The sequence below is a fragment of the Hibiscus syriacus genome, unplaced genomic scaffold (assembly GCF_006381635.1).
Source record: "Hibiscus syriacus cultivar Baekdansim isolate YM2019G1 unplaced genomic scaffold, ASM638163v2 tig00110885_pilon, whole genome shotgun sequence".
Lineage (NCBI taxonomy): Eukaryota > Viridiplantae > Streptophyta > Magnoliopsida > Malvales > Malvaceae > Hibiscus > Hibiscus syriacus.
Genome location: NW_024062897.1, coordinates 84488 through 104537, shown reverse-complemented (window position 1 = coordinate 104537; position 20050 = coordinate 84488). Strand labels below are relative to the sequence as shown.

The 20050-nt window shown below is 35.7% G+C and overlaps 3 protein-coding genes and 1 long non-coding RNA gene across 6 annotated transcripts; 3 read left to right on the top strand and 1 right to left on the bottom strand.

Moving 5' to 3' along the window:
* Positions 1–1008: 1008 nt before the first annotated feature.
* Positions 1009–3549, top strand: LOC120144251 (G2/mitotic-specific cyclin S13-7-like). The gene is made up of 9 exons (XM_039158357.1): positions 1009–1294; positions 1685–1782; positions 1897–2106; positions 2204–2329; positions 2409–2657; positions 2732–2893; positions 2988–3169; positions 3250–3415; positions 3479–3549. The coding sequence occupies exons 1-8, from the start codon at positions 1255–1257 to the stop codon at positions 3404–3406; spliced, it is 1224 nt and encodes a 407-aa protein (XP_039014288.1). The 5' UTR covers positions 1009–1254; the 3' UTR covers positions 3407–3415; positions 3479–3549.
* A 163-nt stretch (positions 3550–3712) lies between these two features.
* Positions 3713–5770, top strand: LOC120144271 (bifunctional peptidase and (3S)-lysyl hydroxylase Jmjd7). Of its 2 annotated transcripts, none has more exons than XM_039158377.1 (4): positions 3713–4413; positions 4493–4668; positions 5040–5110; positions 5188–5770. In XM_039158377.1, the coding sequence occupies exons 1-4, from the start codon at positions 3760–3762 to the stop codon at positions 5397–5399; spliced, it is 1113 nt and encodes a 370-aa protein (XP_039014308.1). In that variant the 5' UTR covers positions 3713–3759; the 3' UTR covers positions 5400–5770. The 2 variants fall into 2 exon arrangements, with proteins under 2 accessions (XP_039014308.1, XP_039014309.1); XM_039158378.1 differs by having other exon boundaries at positions 5238–5368.
* Positions 5771–6644: 874 nt separating this feature from the next.
* LOC120144270 (stomatal closure-related actin-binding protein 1-like) lies at positions 6645–19606 on the bottom strand. Of its 2 annotated transcripts, none has more exons than XM_039158376.1 (13): positions 19406–19606; positions 18640–18925; positions 18074–18202; positions 17105–17197; positions 15687–15827; positions 14996–15064; positions 13212–13295; positions 11924–12104; positions 8726–8842; positions 8584–8642; positions 7545–7679; positions 6936–7085; positions 6645–6837 (listed from the first exon to the last, which is right to left on the bottom strand). In XM_039158376.1, the coding sequence occupies exons 2-13, from the start codon at positions 18919–18921 to the stop codon at positions 6793–6795; spliced, it is 1485 nt and encodes a 494-aa protein (XP_039014307.1). In that variant the 5' UTR covers positions 18922–18925; positions 19406–19606; the 3' UTR covers positions 6645–6792. The 2 variants fall into 2 exon arrangements, with proteins under 2 accessions (XP_039014307.1, XP_039014306.1); XM_039158375.1 differs by having other exon boundaries at positions 6646–6837; positions 18640–18938; positions 19406–19605.
* On the top strand, positions 8898–9160 carry LOC120144273. The gene is made up of 2 exons (XR_005518021.1): positions 8898–8982; positions 9084–9160. It is a non-coding gene; the product is annotated as an uncharacterized LOC120144273 (long non-coding RNA).
* Positions 19607–20050: the final 444 nt, after the last annotated feature.

Sequence of the window (20050 nt, the reverse complement as noted above, 5' to 3'; positions counted from 1 at the left end):
ATGATGATGACGTAGCTAACGGTTACTAACATAGTTTATCACACCAAAGTGACATTGTTTTGGTGAAGACTATTAATGTCCAAAATGATATTGTTTTAAACAATAATTTAGGGGTGTATCGATTTTGCCACCATACTTATAAATAGTTAACCTTTTACGCATTGTACTTTTCGACCACTGCTTGTCACCAGTCGTCTTTCAAAGTAAGATTGGCACCAAAACGTTCGTATTTCACTCATTTTTCTTCTCCCAAGATTGTTTTTTCACGAAATCCACTCAAAATAAATGAAAATTCATTTAAAAGTTCGATGTATTAAAACTATAATCTCTTTCAATGATCGTTCGATGAAACTAGTTTTGACATATGTTGTTCATATTCTTAAAATAATGCTTCTCACCATTAAGATTTTGAACAAACACCTTAAATCCCGTAAATCTAAGAAATCCTGTAAATGTCTAAAAAATTATAGATTTTTTGTTTAGTTTTATCGGTTTTGTGAAAAATTGTTTAGAAATTAAGTGGTAAATTGATATATCCTTAAAGTTCATTATCTAAAGTGATGTCGTTTTAGGTATCAAAATAATCACATCAAAAGGTCGACGTTTTGGTGTGATAGAGCATGTCAACATCCCATTACTGACTTATTGATGGAGTGATATAATCGAATGTAAAACTAAAGTTCAAAGTTATAAAATTAAAAGTATCAATATTCTTATTCTTTTTTTTCCTTTCAAAAATCAATAATGTGAGCCCAACTCAACTTTTTAACCCACATAACCATGCCACGTGCACTTCAACGGCTACAAAATATCCAAAATAAGGCGCTTAGTAGCCGTTAGATTCTCGTTCAATCAAACGGCCAGAAATTGGATTTCAAAATTTTATACCGTTAGAGAGACGCGTCCCTTCCGAAACACTTGCTTAAAAAGGTAACTGGGCTGCTGGTTTAATAAAATTACAAACCAGAGTCAATTGACAACTCATACGTAATACCAAAAGAAAAAGATCAATTCAAAAACTGGAAAACAGCCAAGGGACAACAGCAAAGATCAACTCAAAGAAGGTTGTTTCATTTGTTTGTTTGTTCGTTTGGCAGTGGCGAAAAGAGTTGTAGTAGGGTGGCGACTAGAAGAGACCCAGAAGAGGAGGAGACGCGAGGAAGCCGTCTTCGGGTGTTCCTTTCGTCTTTTTTTGCCAGCCTCGGCGGAGTTTTAAGCCAGGTCGTAGAAAAAGAAGTAGAAGAAGGACAGGAGATGGCTTCTACAGCGGTTGTTCCTCAGCGTGAAACCAATGGTTGTTTTTTAAAACTTGGTTCTTGATTCTTTTTGTCTTTTTCTTTTGAATTTGGAGAGTTTTGCACTGATCTTTGATAAGCTTTTGGTTTGTTCATTAGACAGTTCTGTTCGGTTTGATTTTGATGATATTTCTTTTGGTTTCTGGGTATCTCTAATTTCCTTTAAATGTAGAATTGTTTGACCAGTTCCTGGAAAATTTAAGGGGAAGATATATCTGGGGAATTTGAGAAAGAAGGTGTTTGATGAAATGTGTGTTTCAGATAAAGAATACTTGTACAGACATAAAGTCAGATATAAGTTTTATTGTGAAACTTATTCATTGTTCTTCATTTTGATATGTTACTTATTCTTGAAAATCTGACATTTTTTATACATTCTTTGTTATCAGAAGAAGTGAAGCAGAAAAATGCAAGAGCAGATGGAAGGAACCGAAGAGTTCTTCAAGACATTGGCAATTTTGTGGATGAACGAGCGCCACAAGGAAAGGTATTTCCATTAAGCACAAAATATGTTCCTTCTCATTTCTTCTCACCTATAGTTGCAGATACATTTACGTGCAAATATCACCAAATCACTAATTGCTCTTGGTTTTGCTTGTAGAAATCAATCACTGAAGGAATTGCTGTTGCACAAGCAGTGAAAGGAGCCCAAAGGAAGGCAGCTGACAAGGCCGAGAAACCGAAACCCGAGGATGTGATAGTTATAAGCTCTGATGAAAAAAGTGAGAGAAGCAAACATGTTAGCAAAATACAAGGATCTTCAAGGAAGCAAGTCAAAACCCTCACTTCAATCCTCTCTGCTCGAAGCAAGGTAATGAGTCCCAAGTGTATATGCAGATCACGTGGAGAATTTGTTGCATTTTTTTTTGTGATTGTTGTGTTGTTTACTGTTTGTGGGTTGAATTCAGGCTGTTTGTGGGCTTATCAATAGGCTTAATGTTTCTATTGAGGACATTGATGGAGCAGATGCTGGAAATGAGTTGGCTGTCACTGAGTATGTTGATGATATCTACAAGTTCTACAAGCTGACGGAAGTAATATTCTTTCACTCTTTTAATATTGATTTTTTTTTAACTTTATATGAAACTTAATATCAAAAGTAATTTAATGCAGGATGAAGGCCGAGTACGTGACTATATGGATTTGCAGCCAGATATCAATGCCAAGATGAGATCAATCCTTGTCGACTGGTTGATCGAAGTCCATCGCAAATTTGAGCTTATGCCAGAAACAATGTATCTTACCATGAATATTGTTGATCGATTTCTTTCAATGAAGGTTGTACAAAGAAAGGAACTGCAATTGGTAGGCATTAGTGCAATGCTCATAGCATGCAAGTATGAAGAGATTTGGGCACCAGAGGTACTTTTCTGTGTGCAGTTGTATAATTGTGAGCCTTTGCTCTTTTTACTGATATTGTCTCTATAACATTTCAGGTCAATGACTTTGTTTTCATATCAGACAATGCTTATGCTAGGGAGCAGGTATTGGTCATGGAGAAAACAATTTTGAATAAGTTAGAATGGTACCTAACGGTTCCTACACCGTATGTGTTCCTCGTCCGGTTCATCAAAGCCTCTATTCCATCTGATGATAAGGTAATAATTTTTTGAAAACCTCAGTATCCTTTCGGAATTTGATTCTTCAAAGCCTTGGATTATAACTTGTTTGTTTTCGGAAAAACGAATGCAGATTGAGAATTTGGCATTTTACCTTGCTGAGCTTGGTCTGATGCAATACCCAACAGCAGTTATGTATTGTCCGTCAATGTTAGCTGCTGCCGCGGTGTATGCTGCGAGATGCACTCTTGGGAAAATCCCTCCGTGGAGTGAAACTCTGATGCACCACACAGGCTACTCGGAAAACCAGCTAATGTAGTTTCTCCCTCCCCTGTTCCTTTTTAATCAATGTATTTGAAAACCATCTTCTGCTATAAAGTGCGTGGTTGCAACAGGGACTGTGCAAAACTCTTGGTTAAGTTCCACTTGACAGCTGCGGAAAGTAAACTCAAGGCATTGTATCGGAAATTCTCAAGTCCGGATCGCAATGCCGTGGCGCTTCTTACACCAGCAAGAAGCCTTCTGCCGATGCCAATCCATCATGGAGAGTGATTTACTAGGACTTTTATGGCTAGTGGCTGTTATATTTGATTAATTTTCAAAGGGATGTTTGTTTTATGATCCTTTTGAAGTAGGATTGATTCGATCATGATTCTTTTATGATCTTTTGAAGTAGGATTTGACTCAAGTGTGATTTTTGATTCTTCTCTCATATCTAATGTAAACATTGGGTCTAATTTATTTTCATCAGAAAGTGTTGTTTGTATTTTCCAGCATTTTGCATTTCATTGAAAATTCCCAGAAGAAAAAAAAACGAATTTTCCCAGAAAACGAAAAGTACTATAAATTGGAACTCTTTCCAAGTAAAACAGCCCAAATCCAACAAAGTAGGGCTCTTTTCTAAAATGGAGGGGAAAGTAGAATACCTATGGGAGGAAGTGAGGGAGCTTAGCCTGGGAACCACCGTGGACCGCCTTCACTCGCCGCCAACACCGCTACAATTCCTCAGAGACTTCGTTTCTCAGAATAAGCCCTGCATAATCTCCAATGCCATCTCTCACTGGCCAGCCCTTTCCCTTTGGCCCAATTCTTCTTACCTCCCCGCCGCCCTTTCCTCCTCCATCGTATTCCTCCACCTCACTCCCGACGGCCACGCCGACGCCCTCGTCCCCCACCCATCGCTCCCTTCCCTCTGTTTCGTCTCCGCCCACGTCCAACCAACCCCTTTCCCTCAAGCCCTCGACCTCATTCGCCGACCCCCAAGCCATTTAGTAGCATATTTACAGCAGCAAAACGACTGCTTCAGGACCGAGTACGGTGAGCTGGAGTCCGACTGCGATGGCCACATTCCGTGGGCTTCCGAGGCCTTAGGCTGCCTTCCAGAAGCCGTCAATCTCTGGATCGGAAACCATCGCTCGCAGACTTCTTTCCATAAAGACCATTACGAGAATCTCTACGCTGTCGTCTCCGGCGAAAAGCATTTTTTGCTCCTCCCACCGACCGATTTTCACCGTATGTATATTAAGGAATACCCAGCAGCTCGATACTCGTATTCCCAGGTTTTTACTTGAAATTGGGTGCTTGAACCAGAAATTGGAAATCCATTTTCGATTTATGAATGTTGTATTTGATTTACAGGAGAAGGGAGAGTTTCGTTTAGAACTCGAAGAACCGGAGAGATATGTCCCATGGTCTAGTGTGGATCCTTGCCCTGCAACGGGGAATCTGAAGCAGGAAAACTTGAAATTCCCATTGTATTTTAACGGGCCTAAGCCATTTGAGGTTACTGTCAAAGCTGGAGAAATTCTTTACTTGTGAGTCTTCCTTCTCCACTCATGATCCTTTAACACTGATCATTTTAGAATATTTTTTAAGAACACATATGTGTTAAGTTTAGATCAATTGGAGTGATCAGTATGCTAATAAATGAAACGATAAGCTTTTTGTTTCATTCCCATCTAATTATCCATATGCATTTGTGCATTATACTTCGTTTCCAAATTTCCGAATCCGGGTTTCATTGTTTACGATGATAATTGCCTTGATATGCTTTACATTTCTGCTGACTATATTACTAGTACATTCTAACTTTAAGACTGTATGTTTACCCAAATTGAACTGATAATGTGTATGGTTATTAAGAATTGAATTGTGATTTTCATAATGTTTTGTCGGTGTGGTGTAGGCCGAGTATGTGGTTTCATCATGTTAGTCAGAGTCCAGGAGAAGACGGATGCACAATCGCTGTAAATTACTGTAAGGATTAAGTGATTTCTTAGCTTCCTTATTTGTTATGATTTTTCAGAAGTTGAAGTGCGCGTTTTTATTTGCAGGGTATGATATGCAATTTGATATCAAGTATGCATACTTCAACTTCTTGCAGTCACTTCCTTGCCGATCAATCAATGATCTGACGACGCCAGAGAGTGGATGTGAGCAGGATTTGGGACCTCATGCTTCTCCCAACCATTTAAACAGTAGATTCTCAGGTGATGAATCTGCAACAACCAATGTGGAGATCGATACAGACCGTGGCAATGTTTAACTACCGACATTTCATTCACACTGGTTCTATGTACGTGTGTTTCTTTTGAGGCAGTGAATGCAGAAAATTGCGACCGTGATGCTGCTTCTGGTCGTCCACGACACCGAAATTTCTGTGGTCTTGAAAGAACTGCCATGCGCTACCTGAAAATGATGGCAACACTAGAGATTCTTTGAAACATTTTTGATGTGGTGTTGAATCTTGATGTCCTCAATAGAACATGGTAGATCATGAAACTCAGGTTCAAATGCTCGGTTAGATTTGGTTTAGAGCATTTTACTCGGAGATTCTTGTGATGCTGCTTTGGATTTTGTCTGTGACATACCATTGACTATATTTTATCTATTATTTACTGATTTTTAAATTTTGTGGGTGAACCTTTCTCTATTGATTGGACTGGATGTTGGACAGATGACAGGAATATATAATAATACAAATCTAGAGAAAACCCACTGAAAAACAAGCAAAATGAGAGCCGTATGTAATTGACAACAGCCAACAAAACCAGCCAAAGAAGTTCCAATTGTGAAAGATGGAAGGGGTTGAGCATAGAATAGTTCAGGTGAATGGCATGAACATGCACGTAGCAGAAAAAAGGCCAAGATAATAATCCATGTTTGACATCAAAAGCGTCTTGAGTGGTAGAATCAACTGTTGTCAAAACCTCGATTGTATCAGATAATAATCGATATACATGCCGTGATTTAAGTGTGTTTGTGTTTAATTATGATGACAGAAATTGGAAACTGTTGGAACCATGGGCTGTGGTTGTGAGGTAAAACGATATGCACCTGGTTTATCATATGCCTGGCATTAAAGATTACATCCACATTGGCGGGTTCAAGAAGGATGTGTCATTGTTGCAGGAAGTAGTGGTAATGGAAGGAGTCGGGCACTTCATCGACATGGAAAAAACTGATGAGATTAACTACCACATTTACGACTTCTTCTGACAGTTTGATTGGCATTTTCACTCGATGCTCGGATAAGGTTCAAATCTTAGTGTTGTCAATCTCCCTCGATATAGTGCAATTGTACCCAAAAAAAATGAAAACATAACCATCCATCATTCACACATGATCAATCCTTTTGCATTAAACCATTCAACAAATTGAAACAGCTTCACAAAGAAATCCTCCAAACGTAAGTATGAATATTTTACATTAATGCAATAATAATCAAACAACAACAAAGCAATGCCTAGAGTTGGGAGAAGACAATGCTAAAGGCAAAGGCAAACATAGGAAAAAAATGAATGGGTTGAAACCAAATACAGGGAAAACACAATGTTGTGATGACCTACTATTACAAACTTAATGATGCATAATGGAGGGAAAAAACACCCCGGCATAATTACAACTAATTAGCAGAACCGAACCCTAAGAAAGTCAATTTAGGTTCCTAAAGAAGCTCTATCAACAGGACCAGCGAGCATGATCTGGCATTTCAAAAATTTAAATATATAAATGAATTAATAAATTATTTCTTTCTTCTACAACTACGAAGCGGAATTTTGGAGAACCACTAAAAACTTACATTGCAGTCAAAAGCAAATCTCCTAGCAAGCATAATGGCAGCATTTCTCTCTCTCTCCGATTCAAATGCCAATACAACTGAAAACTCTTTCTTTGCTTGCCAAAACAATGCTTGCGCTGCTGCATTTCCGCCGCCTCTAACTCCACACAGCTAAAGCATATATAAGCACAGGGGGTTATGAACTGAACATGGTCCACACACGGTATATGTGTGTGTGTGTGTGTGAATATCAGAAATATCATGTTTTGTATCAGTTTGTTAATTTATTTGTACCAAGGTTTTGGCTATGTTACTCTAATTCTTCATTTTCCTTGAAGAACCTGTGCTGAAACCCATGTCTGAAACACTTGCACATACCAGTGGCACATGTAAATTCATATCTTATACTCACCCGTGTCTAAGCAATATAGGTTCCATTTTACTCTTTCTCTTGTCAGTGCCTAATATGTACTATTTCTCCTAAAAAATAATACTCCAAATCAAGGAACAATGTGAAGGATATATGTAGAATCGTCCCCAAACCACAAAATTTCTCTCTTTTCGTCCCTTTACTGTTTGAGAGAACACAAAAAATCTTTTATTGCTGAGAAAATTTACTAGATTTAATACCTGCATTGAGCTGGAATAATATTCTTTAGAGAGTATTGCATTGCCTTTACATAACTTCATCCTCATCTTCCCCACATGTAGTGCATGAATAGATTCTGATGGATGATCTGCACCATTCATTTGGGTAACAACTACCTATAAAATACAAAAAAGTGTAATGATATAACATTAGAAGCCAAAAAAGGAATAAGGGGTTAAAATTATACAAAAGATACAATAAAATGCACATATATTTGAAGCAAAAACAATTTTTAGCAAATACGTGTAACATATTCTCATGTATCAGACTGCACCAACAATTGAAAAACTGCTGAGACGAAATTAAATCAATTAATGATTTTAAAAGCTTTAAATCCTTTTTGCCATATCATTCCGTGACCCAAAACCAGATTCAGAGAGATACTGATATAACTAGAGCTAGTAGGATTGTGGAGTCCATGGTCAATGCTTAGTAGTGTCAGCAAGCAAATAAGGGTTTATTGGTAACCAAGCAACCAGCACTTGCATCCGAGATTGAAGTTGGACAGGAAGTTTTGCTTGGTGTAGGAACTCTAAATTCAACACTATTTTTCTACAATTTTAAGGGTTTAAGATCTTGAAGGATTGTTTAAATTTTAAAATTCTCACTAGGATAAAATAAGTTTAGTTCTTCAATGCTCCAATGAGCTGCAGCACAGGAGAGATTATTCACAGAACAATGCAATATAAAAAGGAGAAATAAAGAGGTAATTTCCCCCAAGTAACCACTGTTAGAAAGATAGCAATTGCAATGCATCTTAAAAGTCAAGTTTAAGGTGGAAACTCATTCTGCTCTGGAGAACTAGAAAAAGTTCGCTTAAAGTAAAACTTTAACTAAAAAAATGTATAAATCAATAGAAAGATACAACAATCAAATCCTATTTGAAGTACCCAAAACAAATAAAGGCTAACACAGAAAGATACAACAATCAAATCCTATTTGAAGTACCCAAAACAAATAAAGGCTAACACTACTCTTATAGCCATGTAAAGGATACTGCTGTTAAGCAGGACAACATACAGTGAATTCAACATCATGTTTCCGCACAAGTGCTTCCACATAGTTCCCCAAACCAGGAGCTGCTTTCAATAACAAAGAGCAAGTTACAAATCTCGATAAAAAATGAGGTAAAATTTTCAACAACAAAAAATGCTCAGCAAACCTGGATCAATAGCACCAGTAGTTGTTAATATGATTAGCTCGCCATCATAAACAATCTCAACCTGCAAGATTCGACCAACATCAAATGGCTCTGGAGCATAAACTGATTTGCTGGCACCTGGATAAAGCAAGTAGACAAATACATCAGATCCGAAAAGGAAAACGATTGTTCTATTGCCCATAAGAGTCAGTATTAGCATGTCATCTCAATAATGCTTATTTGTAAATGTTTTTCGTGTAGCTTATCAAAATTATTTTGTTATGGTAAATATTTGTACTCGGGCGTGAGCATCAGATGCGGATATGTTATCCAAGATGAATATGCTAAATTATTTTAAAAGTTTCGCTAGGAGGGTTAGATCCTATATCCAAATCTGAATATACAAATATGCTTCTTCTCTAGCATCTAAACAGTATGAAATTAAAAGCAACGGAAGAAAATTCAAGCTGAAGTTGTAAATCTTTCATCAAAACAGACCTAAGCTGTTCATAAACAGCACGTCATAAAATCTTTCTTAGATGCATGATGGTTCTCAAAAGGCTCATTTATATGAGTGTTGTACATAAAGGCTAAGTAAATAAACAAAAATCCTAAGCTGGTATTGGTTGATATTTATGTTCTGTTAAGGGCTGTTTCTTTTTGGTTTTCTATCTCTTGAGGGAGATTAGACCTTGTATTACTTTGTAATTATTTGAGGTTAATGAAATCCTAGGGCACTCTTTTTCTCCTTCCGCTGATTAAGGAACTATTTTCAAGTTCCATTAATCATGAAGGGGTTTTTTAATGAGGCCTACTATTCCTATCAAAAAAAATATCAATCATCACATGAAAATAGAAAATATCTGATGACCAACTTTAAAGTCAAATTCTATATGACCATCCTGATCCTAAACTCTGCAAGGCAGAAAGGATCCAATCCTGAATTTATCTGTAAAGATAAAAAAATAGAAACCTAGTTCCCAAATGAATGAATTAAAAGTAGCAGAGGATTAGCAATCAGTAGTAACTGCTACCTTCTGTTTTCACATTGGAAAAAAAAACGAGTAAAATTTAAAATAGCTGTACCTATACTGCCTGCCAGGGAAAAGATGACGCAAAAAACATGTTCTATCTAAAGTAATTATTATAAAATCCAGTGGCTTAATAGACAATATAAGCACAATATTTGAAAGTTCATGGAAAAGTTCAAGGAAATATAATAAACCTTAGCTCAGGTTACAGTAATAGAGAGACCAATTCCGCTGATTTTGATGTGACAAACTATTCGAATTTCAGTACCATAAGATAACATGTTATACCATTTGATAATATTTGCATTTCAGATCAACTGTCTAACGGGATGCTTGAACATGGATGATACTACTTAGCATGGCATAACCGCCAACCTTAATAAATCAAAATTATATTTATCAACAACCATAACGGAGTATAGCTGAAAAAGGAATAACTACCTGAAAAAAGATGTTGGAGAGTGCTTAAGGAATCATTCTTGGTTTCAAGTGGGGAATGGTAAGTCAATTTCCTTTTGGAATGATGGATGGATAGATGGCTCTCCTCTGAAAATTCAATTTCCTAGGATTTTCGCATTGTCAACCAATAAAAAGGACAAAGTGGTTGAATTCGGCTGTTATGAATCCACAGGCTGGTCTTGGAATGTTCAAACGAAAAGAAATTTATGTGAATGGGAATTAGAGCAATGGGTAAATCTTATGAGGAAGTTGAGCAGTACAAAGTTGATTGAATCAGTGGATGATTTCCTCTCTTGGACTGGGAGAATCCTATTTGGAAGAATTGTGTTTGGAAGGGGTTTGTTCCTACAAGGGTGGAAATTTTCTTGTGGCAAGCACTTCATCAAAAACTGGCTGGGAAAACAGAGTTGATGAAAAGGGTGGTTCCCTTGGTAGATGACTTTCTTTGTCTGTTCAGCAATCTGGCTGAAGAATCTGTCCAGCACCTGTTTATATCGTGCATGGTAGCTTGGGAACTCTGGAACAAGTTCCTACTGTTTTGGGAGGTCTCTTCGGCACTTCCTCGCGATCTTCCAACCCTTCTTGCTTCCTGGGCTGATCTGGTGCCAAAGTCAACCATATGGAAATTCATCTCGGGTGTGCTACTTTGGACTATTTGGAAGTTTAGAAAATCTATTGTTTTCGATAAACAGGAACTAGATAGGGCTTCTCTTTTCTTTATTATTAGATTCAGATTGGCTAAGTGGTTTATGGCCAAGTTCCCTCAAGTTCCCATCTTCGTGGACTCGCTGATTGGTGACCCCTCCCTAGCAGACAAACTCCCGATCAAAGGGGTTGAGTGTAGGTCATTGCAGAGATGGCTCCCTCCACCGGTGGACTTTTTCAAACTGAATGTTGATGGTGCAGTAAGGAAGGATTGGTTGGCTTGGGGTATTGGGGGTATTTTAAGAGACTCTATCACTCTAGATTCCTTTTCAGAACACATCGGCCCTGGTCCTCCCCTGCTGGCTGAATTGAAGGCGATTAGAAAAGGCATTGAGTTCTTCTTCTCCTCTATTTGGGCAGCTAAGGGTAGATTGATAGTGGAAAGTGACTGTAAAATTGTAGTGGATTGGATAAATCTGTCTATCCCTGTGCCTACCTGTTTTATCAACCTTGTTAGGGAAATAGAGACCCTTGTAAAGATTAGGGAGATAATCCTTACGCTGATTCCTAGATGTATTAACTGGAAGGCTGACAAATTAGCTAAAGAAGGGATTGGGTGAATTATAGGGCACTTCCGGGTGCTCTAATTGTATTTAGAGGGCTGTAGTTTTGGTATTGTACAAGGAACGTTGTCTTTCTTTGGGCTTTTAATAAAATTGAGGTACTCTTTTCCCTTGTGGTAAAGGACAACTATGAAGGGTTTTTTTTAATGAGACCTCCTACTTCTATCAAAATAAATAAATAAATAACGGGGTATAGCTTTAAGGAATAGAATGTGTTAAAACAACTATTTTCTGATAAGGTATTTAAAATTCGTATGACAGGCAACAAGATTTCAACATTTCGACTACCAGCATAATAAAGCAAATGACATACTATACATGTTATGACATTCATATTTTTTCTAATAAAAAAATCAGTTAACAATGAATCTAACTTCAAAAGAAAAAGTTTGCTATGCATCAAACACCACCTGTTCAGTAACCTTAAACATAGAGAGGAAAGAATCAATGGCTATCTTTACCTGATATAAGCTCCTTTTTGCCACCTTCAGATGAAATACGGTACCACTGAATTGAACATTTGGAGAGCTCTGGAGCAATATCAGAACAAGGTTTAATCCGCAAATATGAACCTAAAACTTCAGCACCATCTAATTCATACAGATCAGATAAATTTCCCCCAACTCTCTTGCTTCTTGCCAGCTGCAAAATCAGTTACGAAAAGCAGAAGGTTAAAGAAGTCAATGATTAAAAAAAAGAATGGAACACAATCATATGCACCTGTCAATTCCACACAAATGCCTATAACTATAAGAACTAGAAAATAAATGTAACAAAAGAGATAAAATCAAAATCCTTCAGGCCGGATACCAGTATATTACTACAAAGTTATAAAAAATGGTAAGTACCACACCAGTTCTACTTAATCAGTATTTGAAAAGGAATAACAAACTTATGAACTTAGTTTACACCTTTTAATGGTGTATTTCTCCATTTGAGAATATTTCGTGTTTCCATATGTATTCGATACTTTTATTAATAAACTATGAGGTACTCTTTTCTTCCTTCCAATGTTCGTTAACATACTTCTTAGTATGTGGAAGAATACGAAGGGAGTTTTTAATGAGGCCTCCAACTTCTATAAAAAAAACAAACTTATGAACTTAGGATATGATTACTTTCTTATTATTCATTTTTTTTTGTGGGAGTGGGGGGGTTCTCCTTGGGATGAAGTCCATTTGGATGGGCACAAGAGCGTAGAATCATGTGTATGGCCTTTTGAAACAGAATGCAAAAGACTGTTTCAAAACGAAAATCTGGGTCTTATCTAAGCTGTAGATGGTATAATATTCACTGATACAGTCTTATTTTACATTTCTTAGGAATAGAGGTAATAGATATCTAAATTTGTCCATGCATGTGAAATATGCATCAGAACCCCAAACATATGAGGGCCTCAATATGCTAAAACCAGAGAATTACAGATCAATGCATTATCCCAAAGAGCATTGACCTTCCCAAATTTTCAGTTTCAGAATGTTCCTACAACACAATAACTAAGAAGGGGGTTTTTAACGGGGCCTATTTCCTATAAAAAAAAATGTTCCTACAACAAAGCAAATACCAATATGATAAAGAACTAGAAAATGAGAGAGAAATGGAAATGTGTGGCTCAACATAGTACCAGAAAATAAACTGATTTAAAAAATACTTTGGAAGAACCAAGGAGAATATAAGAATATTAAACTAATGCAAATAGAATGGCTGGAAGAAAATGATAAACAAAATCCACATGATAAAAGGTAAAACCTCTTTCAGAAGAAGTAGAGAATGCTTAGACTTCTCTGCAAGTTGAATCCTTAATGCACAAAGCTCATGTTCCATATCCATAACCTGTAAAATGTTATTGGTTTAACTCATCCATTATTTCAACTAAAAATGAATTGAAATGGGTAAATCTAGCAGAAATGGTGTCAATTTGATTTGTCATGCTGCAAAGCGTACATGCTTCAGCATATATCAATATAATAGACGTGATAAGATTTGTTTACCGGGTAAGTACCCTTAATATTAACATGCCTATACATAGCTTGATTCATTTTGAAGCCAAAGACAAGCCATTTTTCAATTAGAGAGCTCTATGGGAGAAAACAAACAAAAAATTTAAGAATGCAACATTTGAACACAAATCCTAATGAACATATACCCAACGTTTACATGAGAGTTTGCTCTGTCCTCGTAAATCAGACTCCAATATTCATGCCAAATTCAAATTAAATCATTTAACACTACGCATCCCGCTCCATCGTTTCTTCACCCTGAATCTAGAGGAATGCCATAGAAAAAAATAACCAAGTGGATATTATAATAATGATTTTCATGTTTAGAAGAACAATATTCATTACCAACAGGTCTAGTCTCCCTTTTCCCGTATAATTTATTGACTGGGGATGATAATAGATCTTTCCATTCAGTAATCATATCTATGAAAACCATACTTGCCACATTCTCTTTTTCAAAGAATGGTATTCATCATTGTTGAAGCTTAAACATAATAGTTAGACCATTTCCTATATGCTTAGCTGTTTAGGAAAATTGGTCACCTAATTTAACATGGTATTAAAGTCCATGTGTGTTGTTTTTTTTCTGCACAACCCCATGTAACCGCCCCTAGTTAGGTTGTCCACGTGTAGGCCATTAGTGAGCAACACATAAAAGGGAGTGTTATTTGCTGTTATATCACATCTATTAATCTTGGGTTTCTTGTGGCTCTATATTCAAGTTGGGCCCCTCATCTATTAATATAGGGAAATTTCATTTTTCTTTTATTTTTTCACTTCAAGAGCAAGAAAAGGACCATGGTCATATTAATATGTGCCTTTGGTAATCAATCTTTAAATGACAACAGCAGCAGCAATAAAACCACTCAAATATTAGGGTAGTTTACCTTACCCTAGACGAGCCCTAGATTTAAATTATATTTAAAAGATAAACGATATTAGCATAAACCATGCACATGGTAATAAATGACTTATTACATTTGTTGTTTTTTGACATGTAATATATTTTATTTTATCTTTAGAGATGGATTTTCCCTTAACAAAACCCAAAAGAATGCTTAACAGGCTTAAGCCATTAATATTAGGCATAATGACAAAAAACACCACTAAGTTTGATAAAGTGTCACTTTGGGCCCTATTCTATTTTTTGGAGCACATTAACTCCCAACTCAGCCAAAACATATGTAGGGCTATGAAACAGGGATTAAACAAGAAAACTCATCAACCCCCACCAGCCATCCTAACCTCCAGATGGATGATAAAAGTACTCCAACATTGTTTTCCATATTTAAAATACATCAGAGAAAATAAATTCTAACATCTTTGCACTTCGTATACGATTATGGGTTTGTAGGACTAAGAGACTGTGATTTACTACAGCAGCCACATATAACTTGCATCATGCACAAAAAAGTAAACTGATTTTCATGGTTAAAAAAATTGAGCCAGCAGCATGTCAGAAACCCAAAAGTGACTTAAAATAATTTTATTTTTGAATATTTAAGAAAAAAATATTCAGTATATGATATAAACCTTGCTTGGTTGGTGCAGCATTTTGATCCGTCTAGCCTCTTGAACCTCCTTCATTAATTCTTCGAGGTCCTGAAATCCATGGAAAATATTTGTTCACAAACAAAAAGACAAAAACAGAGAATATTGTCACATTAGAAAAAACACATTGTAGAAACCTCTATGATGAATGCAATAAGCTCACAAGAAAACAATGTTTTTTTTATAAAAAGGTAGGCCTCGTTAAAAACCCCCTTCATAACCGTCAAGCAACAAAGACTCAACGGACATTGGAAGGAGGAAAAGAGTGCCTTTGAAGTTTTATTGCATATTAACCAAGTACAATAAGATATCACTACCATCCAAAAACGATGGTAGTCCACTTAACACAGAGCAAAACAGCACTACCTACATAAATAAGTTTATACCCTACAACAAAACAACCTCATAGGTTAATCAACCAATTACAAACAAATATAATTCCCTAATGATCCCAATATACCAATAATAGACAAACAACAACCCAATTTATTCCCATCATTTAACCAATCCCTTGTTTGGCAAATTCATCCGCTTCACAATTAGTTGCTCTCGCCACATGACGGACAATGACCCCTTTATCGACCACAATGTCTTCTATATCTTTAACAATTGATAGAAACATTGGAGTGGAGCTTACTTTAAAAATTCAATAAACAGAATATTTAACAGAAACCTGTTTGCCTGATGCTCGAGACATTTGGTCTCGCTCCTGAAGGGCCTCTTCCACTCTCTGAACTGCTGCTCTAGCATTCTCAATTTCAGCACGAGCAAAAGCTCTTTCATTATCGACAAGTTTCTTAGCATCTTCCGAAGCCTATTTGGAGACACAAGTATGCAAAGTAAAGCAGTAACAGAAGAATTAGCATCTTACATGCATCGCAGTAGAAGAAAAGAATGAAGCAAATAGCCTTCTTCTAAAATAATACAGGAAGTTCAGGTTCAAGGTTTTCTTTTCTTTCTTTAATTCTCAAAACACATTTCTAGAAAGCAAATAAGTTAGGTGAGTATTTTCTAAAATAATTATATTTCAATAACTTAAACTGAAAAATAAAACTTGAAACAATGTGAATACAGATGAAAACAAATAAATAGCATTATTTTTGGGAAATGGGGTGCCTGAGAACAGTTCTCTCAAAACTGTTCACTGAAAAAAAACTTATAGTTTCGAGAACAAGAGATAGTTCTGGAAACAAGAAGTAAAAAACAGTCCTTCCCCAGAAAACTTGATAGAGATATAAAGATTTCACAATTAGGAATGCAAGTCTTTTCATTCCTTGCCTGGATGAGGGGTAAGAACTAGGAAAAACTGGGAAAATAATATAAAAACTTGCCAGTGTAATCAAAAGCAAAGTACTAAGCCTTCTACCACCATTGTACAATCAGTAACTGTTTCATGACAGCAACCAGAACAAGGTGAAACCAAAGAAACAAATTTAGGACTTATGAGGAGAGAAAATATTAAAGTCAAGGTGAGGTTCATAAAGAATTCAATGAAATAATAAGTTAAGAAGGTGCACCGTTTAAATGAATAGCAAGCACAGCATTTTCTAAACTATTATTTTTATTCAAAATTTCAATAGGATATCCTCACACTCCATTTCCAGATATAAATTAGAGAACTTGAGAGAGTCATAATTTAACTGATATCATCCCAGCCAAAAACATGAAATACTTATTCTAAATGTGTCATACTTATTCTAACCGATATCAGTACCCCAACATAAAAAAGGCTTTCTTCCACTAAACTATAATAACTAACCAAAAGGTGTCATACTTATTCACTATTCAGCTAAATTTCTCTTCATGGGTACTTCTAACATGAAATACTGAAAGCTCAAGAGAAAGACAAATAAATCACTGGCTTTGTGAGATAATACATTTATATTTTCTAAATGTTGATCAAAATTCAGTATCTCTCTTACCAAAAGCACACTCGTGAAGCACAACATACATATGTAACAAAATAATGTATTTGATTGTTAAGCATTTTTGGATACATTGATGCTACAATTATACTTTCCTAAACAAATTTAATATGAAATAAGTAAAAAGGATGCCACATCATCCAGCATTTATCATAAGTTATATTACCTGCTTCAGGAAAGTTGCTAGTTTCTTCACTTCTGTCTTTTCTTGAATCAACTCTCCTTCTCTTTGGGTAAGTTGAACTGCCAGAGCTTCCACCTGGGGAAGTAACCATAACTCAAAGCCTTGCTTGAAAGTTTTCAGGCAATAAACATTAACTAAGAAACCAAATAGATGGATTCAGTATTAGATGAACAACACAAAGGGGAAAAGATATAATCAGGGATTAGAAGAGAAAATTTCAAGCATTGAAGGATTTTTTTATATCCATTTTTCCCAACCAAGAGGTTGAGAAAAACACACATTCTCAATGCTGATATATTCAAATAAGATGAACAATTTTCTCCTATAAAAGAAGTTGGCTTCATATCTAACTACACTAAAGAAGATAGCTGTAAAATTTACAAACACTTCCCATGCTATTTCTAAACCCAAATCCTTCTTTAATAGAAGGCTACAATGGGTATAGCATATCACATTAAATGCAAATTACAAAGGGGAAAATGTTTGGAACAATGTTGAGACAAATGATAATAGCATCCTTGAACCTAACACCTGACGTAACAAATCAGTAATCACACCCTTAAAGTTACAGCATTTTCTTCCTAATATTTCACCATGAACATTATTTCCTATGCACCAAAACTAACAGCGAATTTCTATTCAGGCAAAAGTTACATTTTAAATATGGACTTTATTATTTGGCACATTGCCAGTGGTGAAAAAAATTCAACAGACAATATTAGAATCATGACAACTGTCCCTTGTGGTATATTTAAAATTTTAAAATGTAAATAAATGTGATACTTGTCACCATTTTAACCCAGCTTGTGGGAAAAAAATCCACTGGCAATGTACCTGATAATAATCCTTTTAAACATTAGCATATAACTTTCAAAACAATCATAAATAGGTCTGGCACATCACTGATGGATCACAATTCAATGATAGAACCGCAAAACATAGAACACTAACCATGGCAATAGCTTCCATTACATCATCCTTGTTTCTTCCAGCCACGCGCCCTTTTAAAGATTCCAGGGCATCCCTAAGCTTCTTCAAAAGGACATGTTTCTCCAGTGAAGCTGCTTCTCTAAGTCTAGCCTGAATCCAGTAAATAACTATAGTTTGTTCACATGAAAATATGTATAGATTAAAATTTAATAATAGTTCCAATGCTACTAAACTTTTAACAGAAACAATAGACAGAGAAGAATCACTTGCATCAACAGATTACACAGAGACCCAACCCAACCTAGTTCTTCAAGCCAGAAATACTCCAAGGTGCACAAACAAATCATAAGAACCTATAAACCAAAATTTATCATCCAAATGACCTTATTGTCACACAAACAGAACACTGAGCTAACCTTTTATCTTTAGATTTAAGCAAAATCCAACTTAAAAGTAGTTTCCAACAACCTACCATGGATTTTTCGTAAGGAAAAAATAAGTCAATCTAAGAAGGTATAAAAATTAAACAAATGTCTTTAGCAATCTATCTATTAAAACTGCATAAATTAAATTTGAAAGAATTTGACCTCTTCAGACAACTTAGCAGCAGCAGCTAACCCCTTCTCAAACTTATTAGCAAGGTCACGAACAGAGAGGCGGTTCTGTTGGTCCAACAACAATGTGGTCTCCCGAGCAACAACCTCCTTCATAGACAAAACTTTAGGATCTCCTTTGGCATTCGCAATCTGATTATTTGCCCCAATTTTGTAATTGGGAAAACGACTTGAAGCAAATATTACATCAGCAGATACAGCTGGAAGTGCTTCCTTTTGCACAGTATCACCAAAATTCCTACTTACCCTCGTCATTGTTCTGAAACTACACTCTGTTATATCACCAACAAAAATAGGGATTTTAAATTAGTAATAAGAGAATTGAAAATTCATTACGAAAAATAAGTTTTTTAACAGCTTGAACTAAAATGTAGATCACTACTAGCCAACCTAAATTAATTCAGTTAAGTAACTATCTAAATTAGCTACTAAACATCTAACTCAACAAACCGATTTTACTCATATAATTTGAAGTTTGGTAACTAAGCATAAACAAAATACATTAATATTCCCATCATGCTTCCTAACATAAAAAAATTGATAGAAATTGTAGATCATTTAAAAAACCAACTCTGAAAATTCTCTGAACTTTAACCAAAGCAAAGCGCCACATTATACACGTGCACAACAGGGGGAAGAGGAACCAAAAAACTAAAAACAATTTAATGTATAATTCCATGAAACTCTAACTCAAGAAAAAGTTAAATAACAAAGGAAAAAAGAAAAAAATGGAACTTACAGATCATGAAAAAAGGGAAGGAAAATGAAAAATCAGCAGCGGAATTAGAATGTTGGATCAGCTAGCATGAAATGGAACTGAAGGTTTAGGAATATGCAGAGAAATCTATATAAACGATTGACGATGAATAGAAAATTAAAGAGAAAAATGCAATGAAGGGATACTGAGGAGACTGTTGATTCTGCTTTTTTGAAATGGTAAAGGCAAAAACATGAATAAGATAGGAGCGAAATGACAAACCCGCCCTCCCTTTTATGATTATTTTATTACTTTTCGAATTTCAATATTTTTTTCTCTAAAATACTTGAACTACCTTAATTTCATTAGTAAATAATATATATGTGATCGTTAATAAATTTAAGGGTAAAATATAGTAATGGTCATTGAATTTTTTTAAAACTTTCATTTAGGTCCTACAACTTTTAAAACTTGCAATACAGTCTCCCAACATTTAGTCCGTTTGCAATATGATCCTTCAACAGTTACGTCGAGGACCATATTGCAAGCGGACTAAATGTTGAGGGATCATATTGCAAACGGACTAAATGTTGGGGGGATTGTATTACAAGTTTTAAAAGTTGGGAGATCTAAATGAAAGCTTTAGAAAAGTTCAATGATCATTACTATACTTTACCCATAAATTTA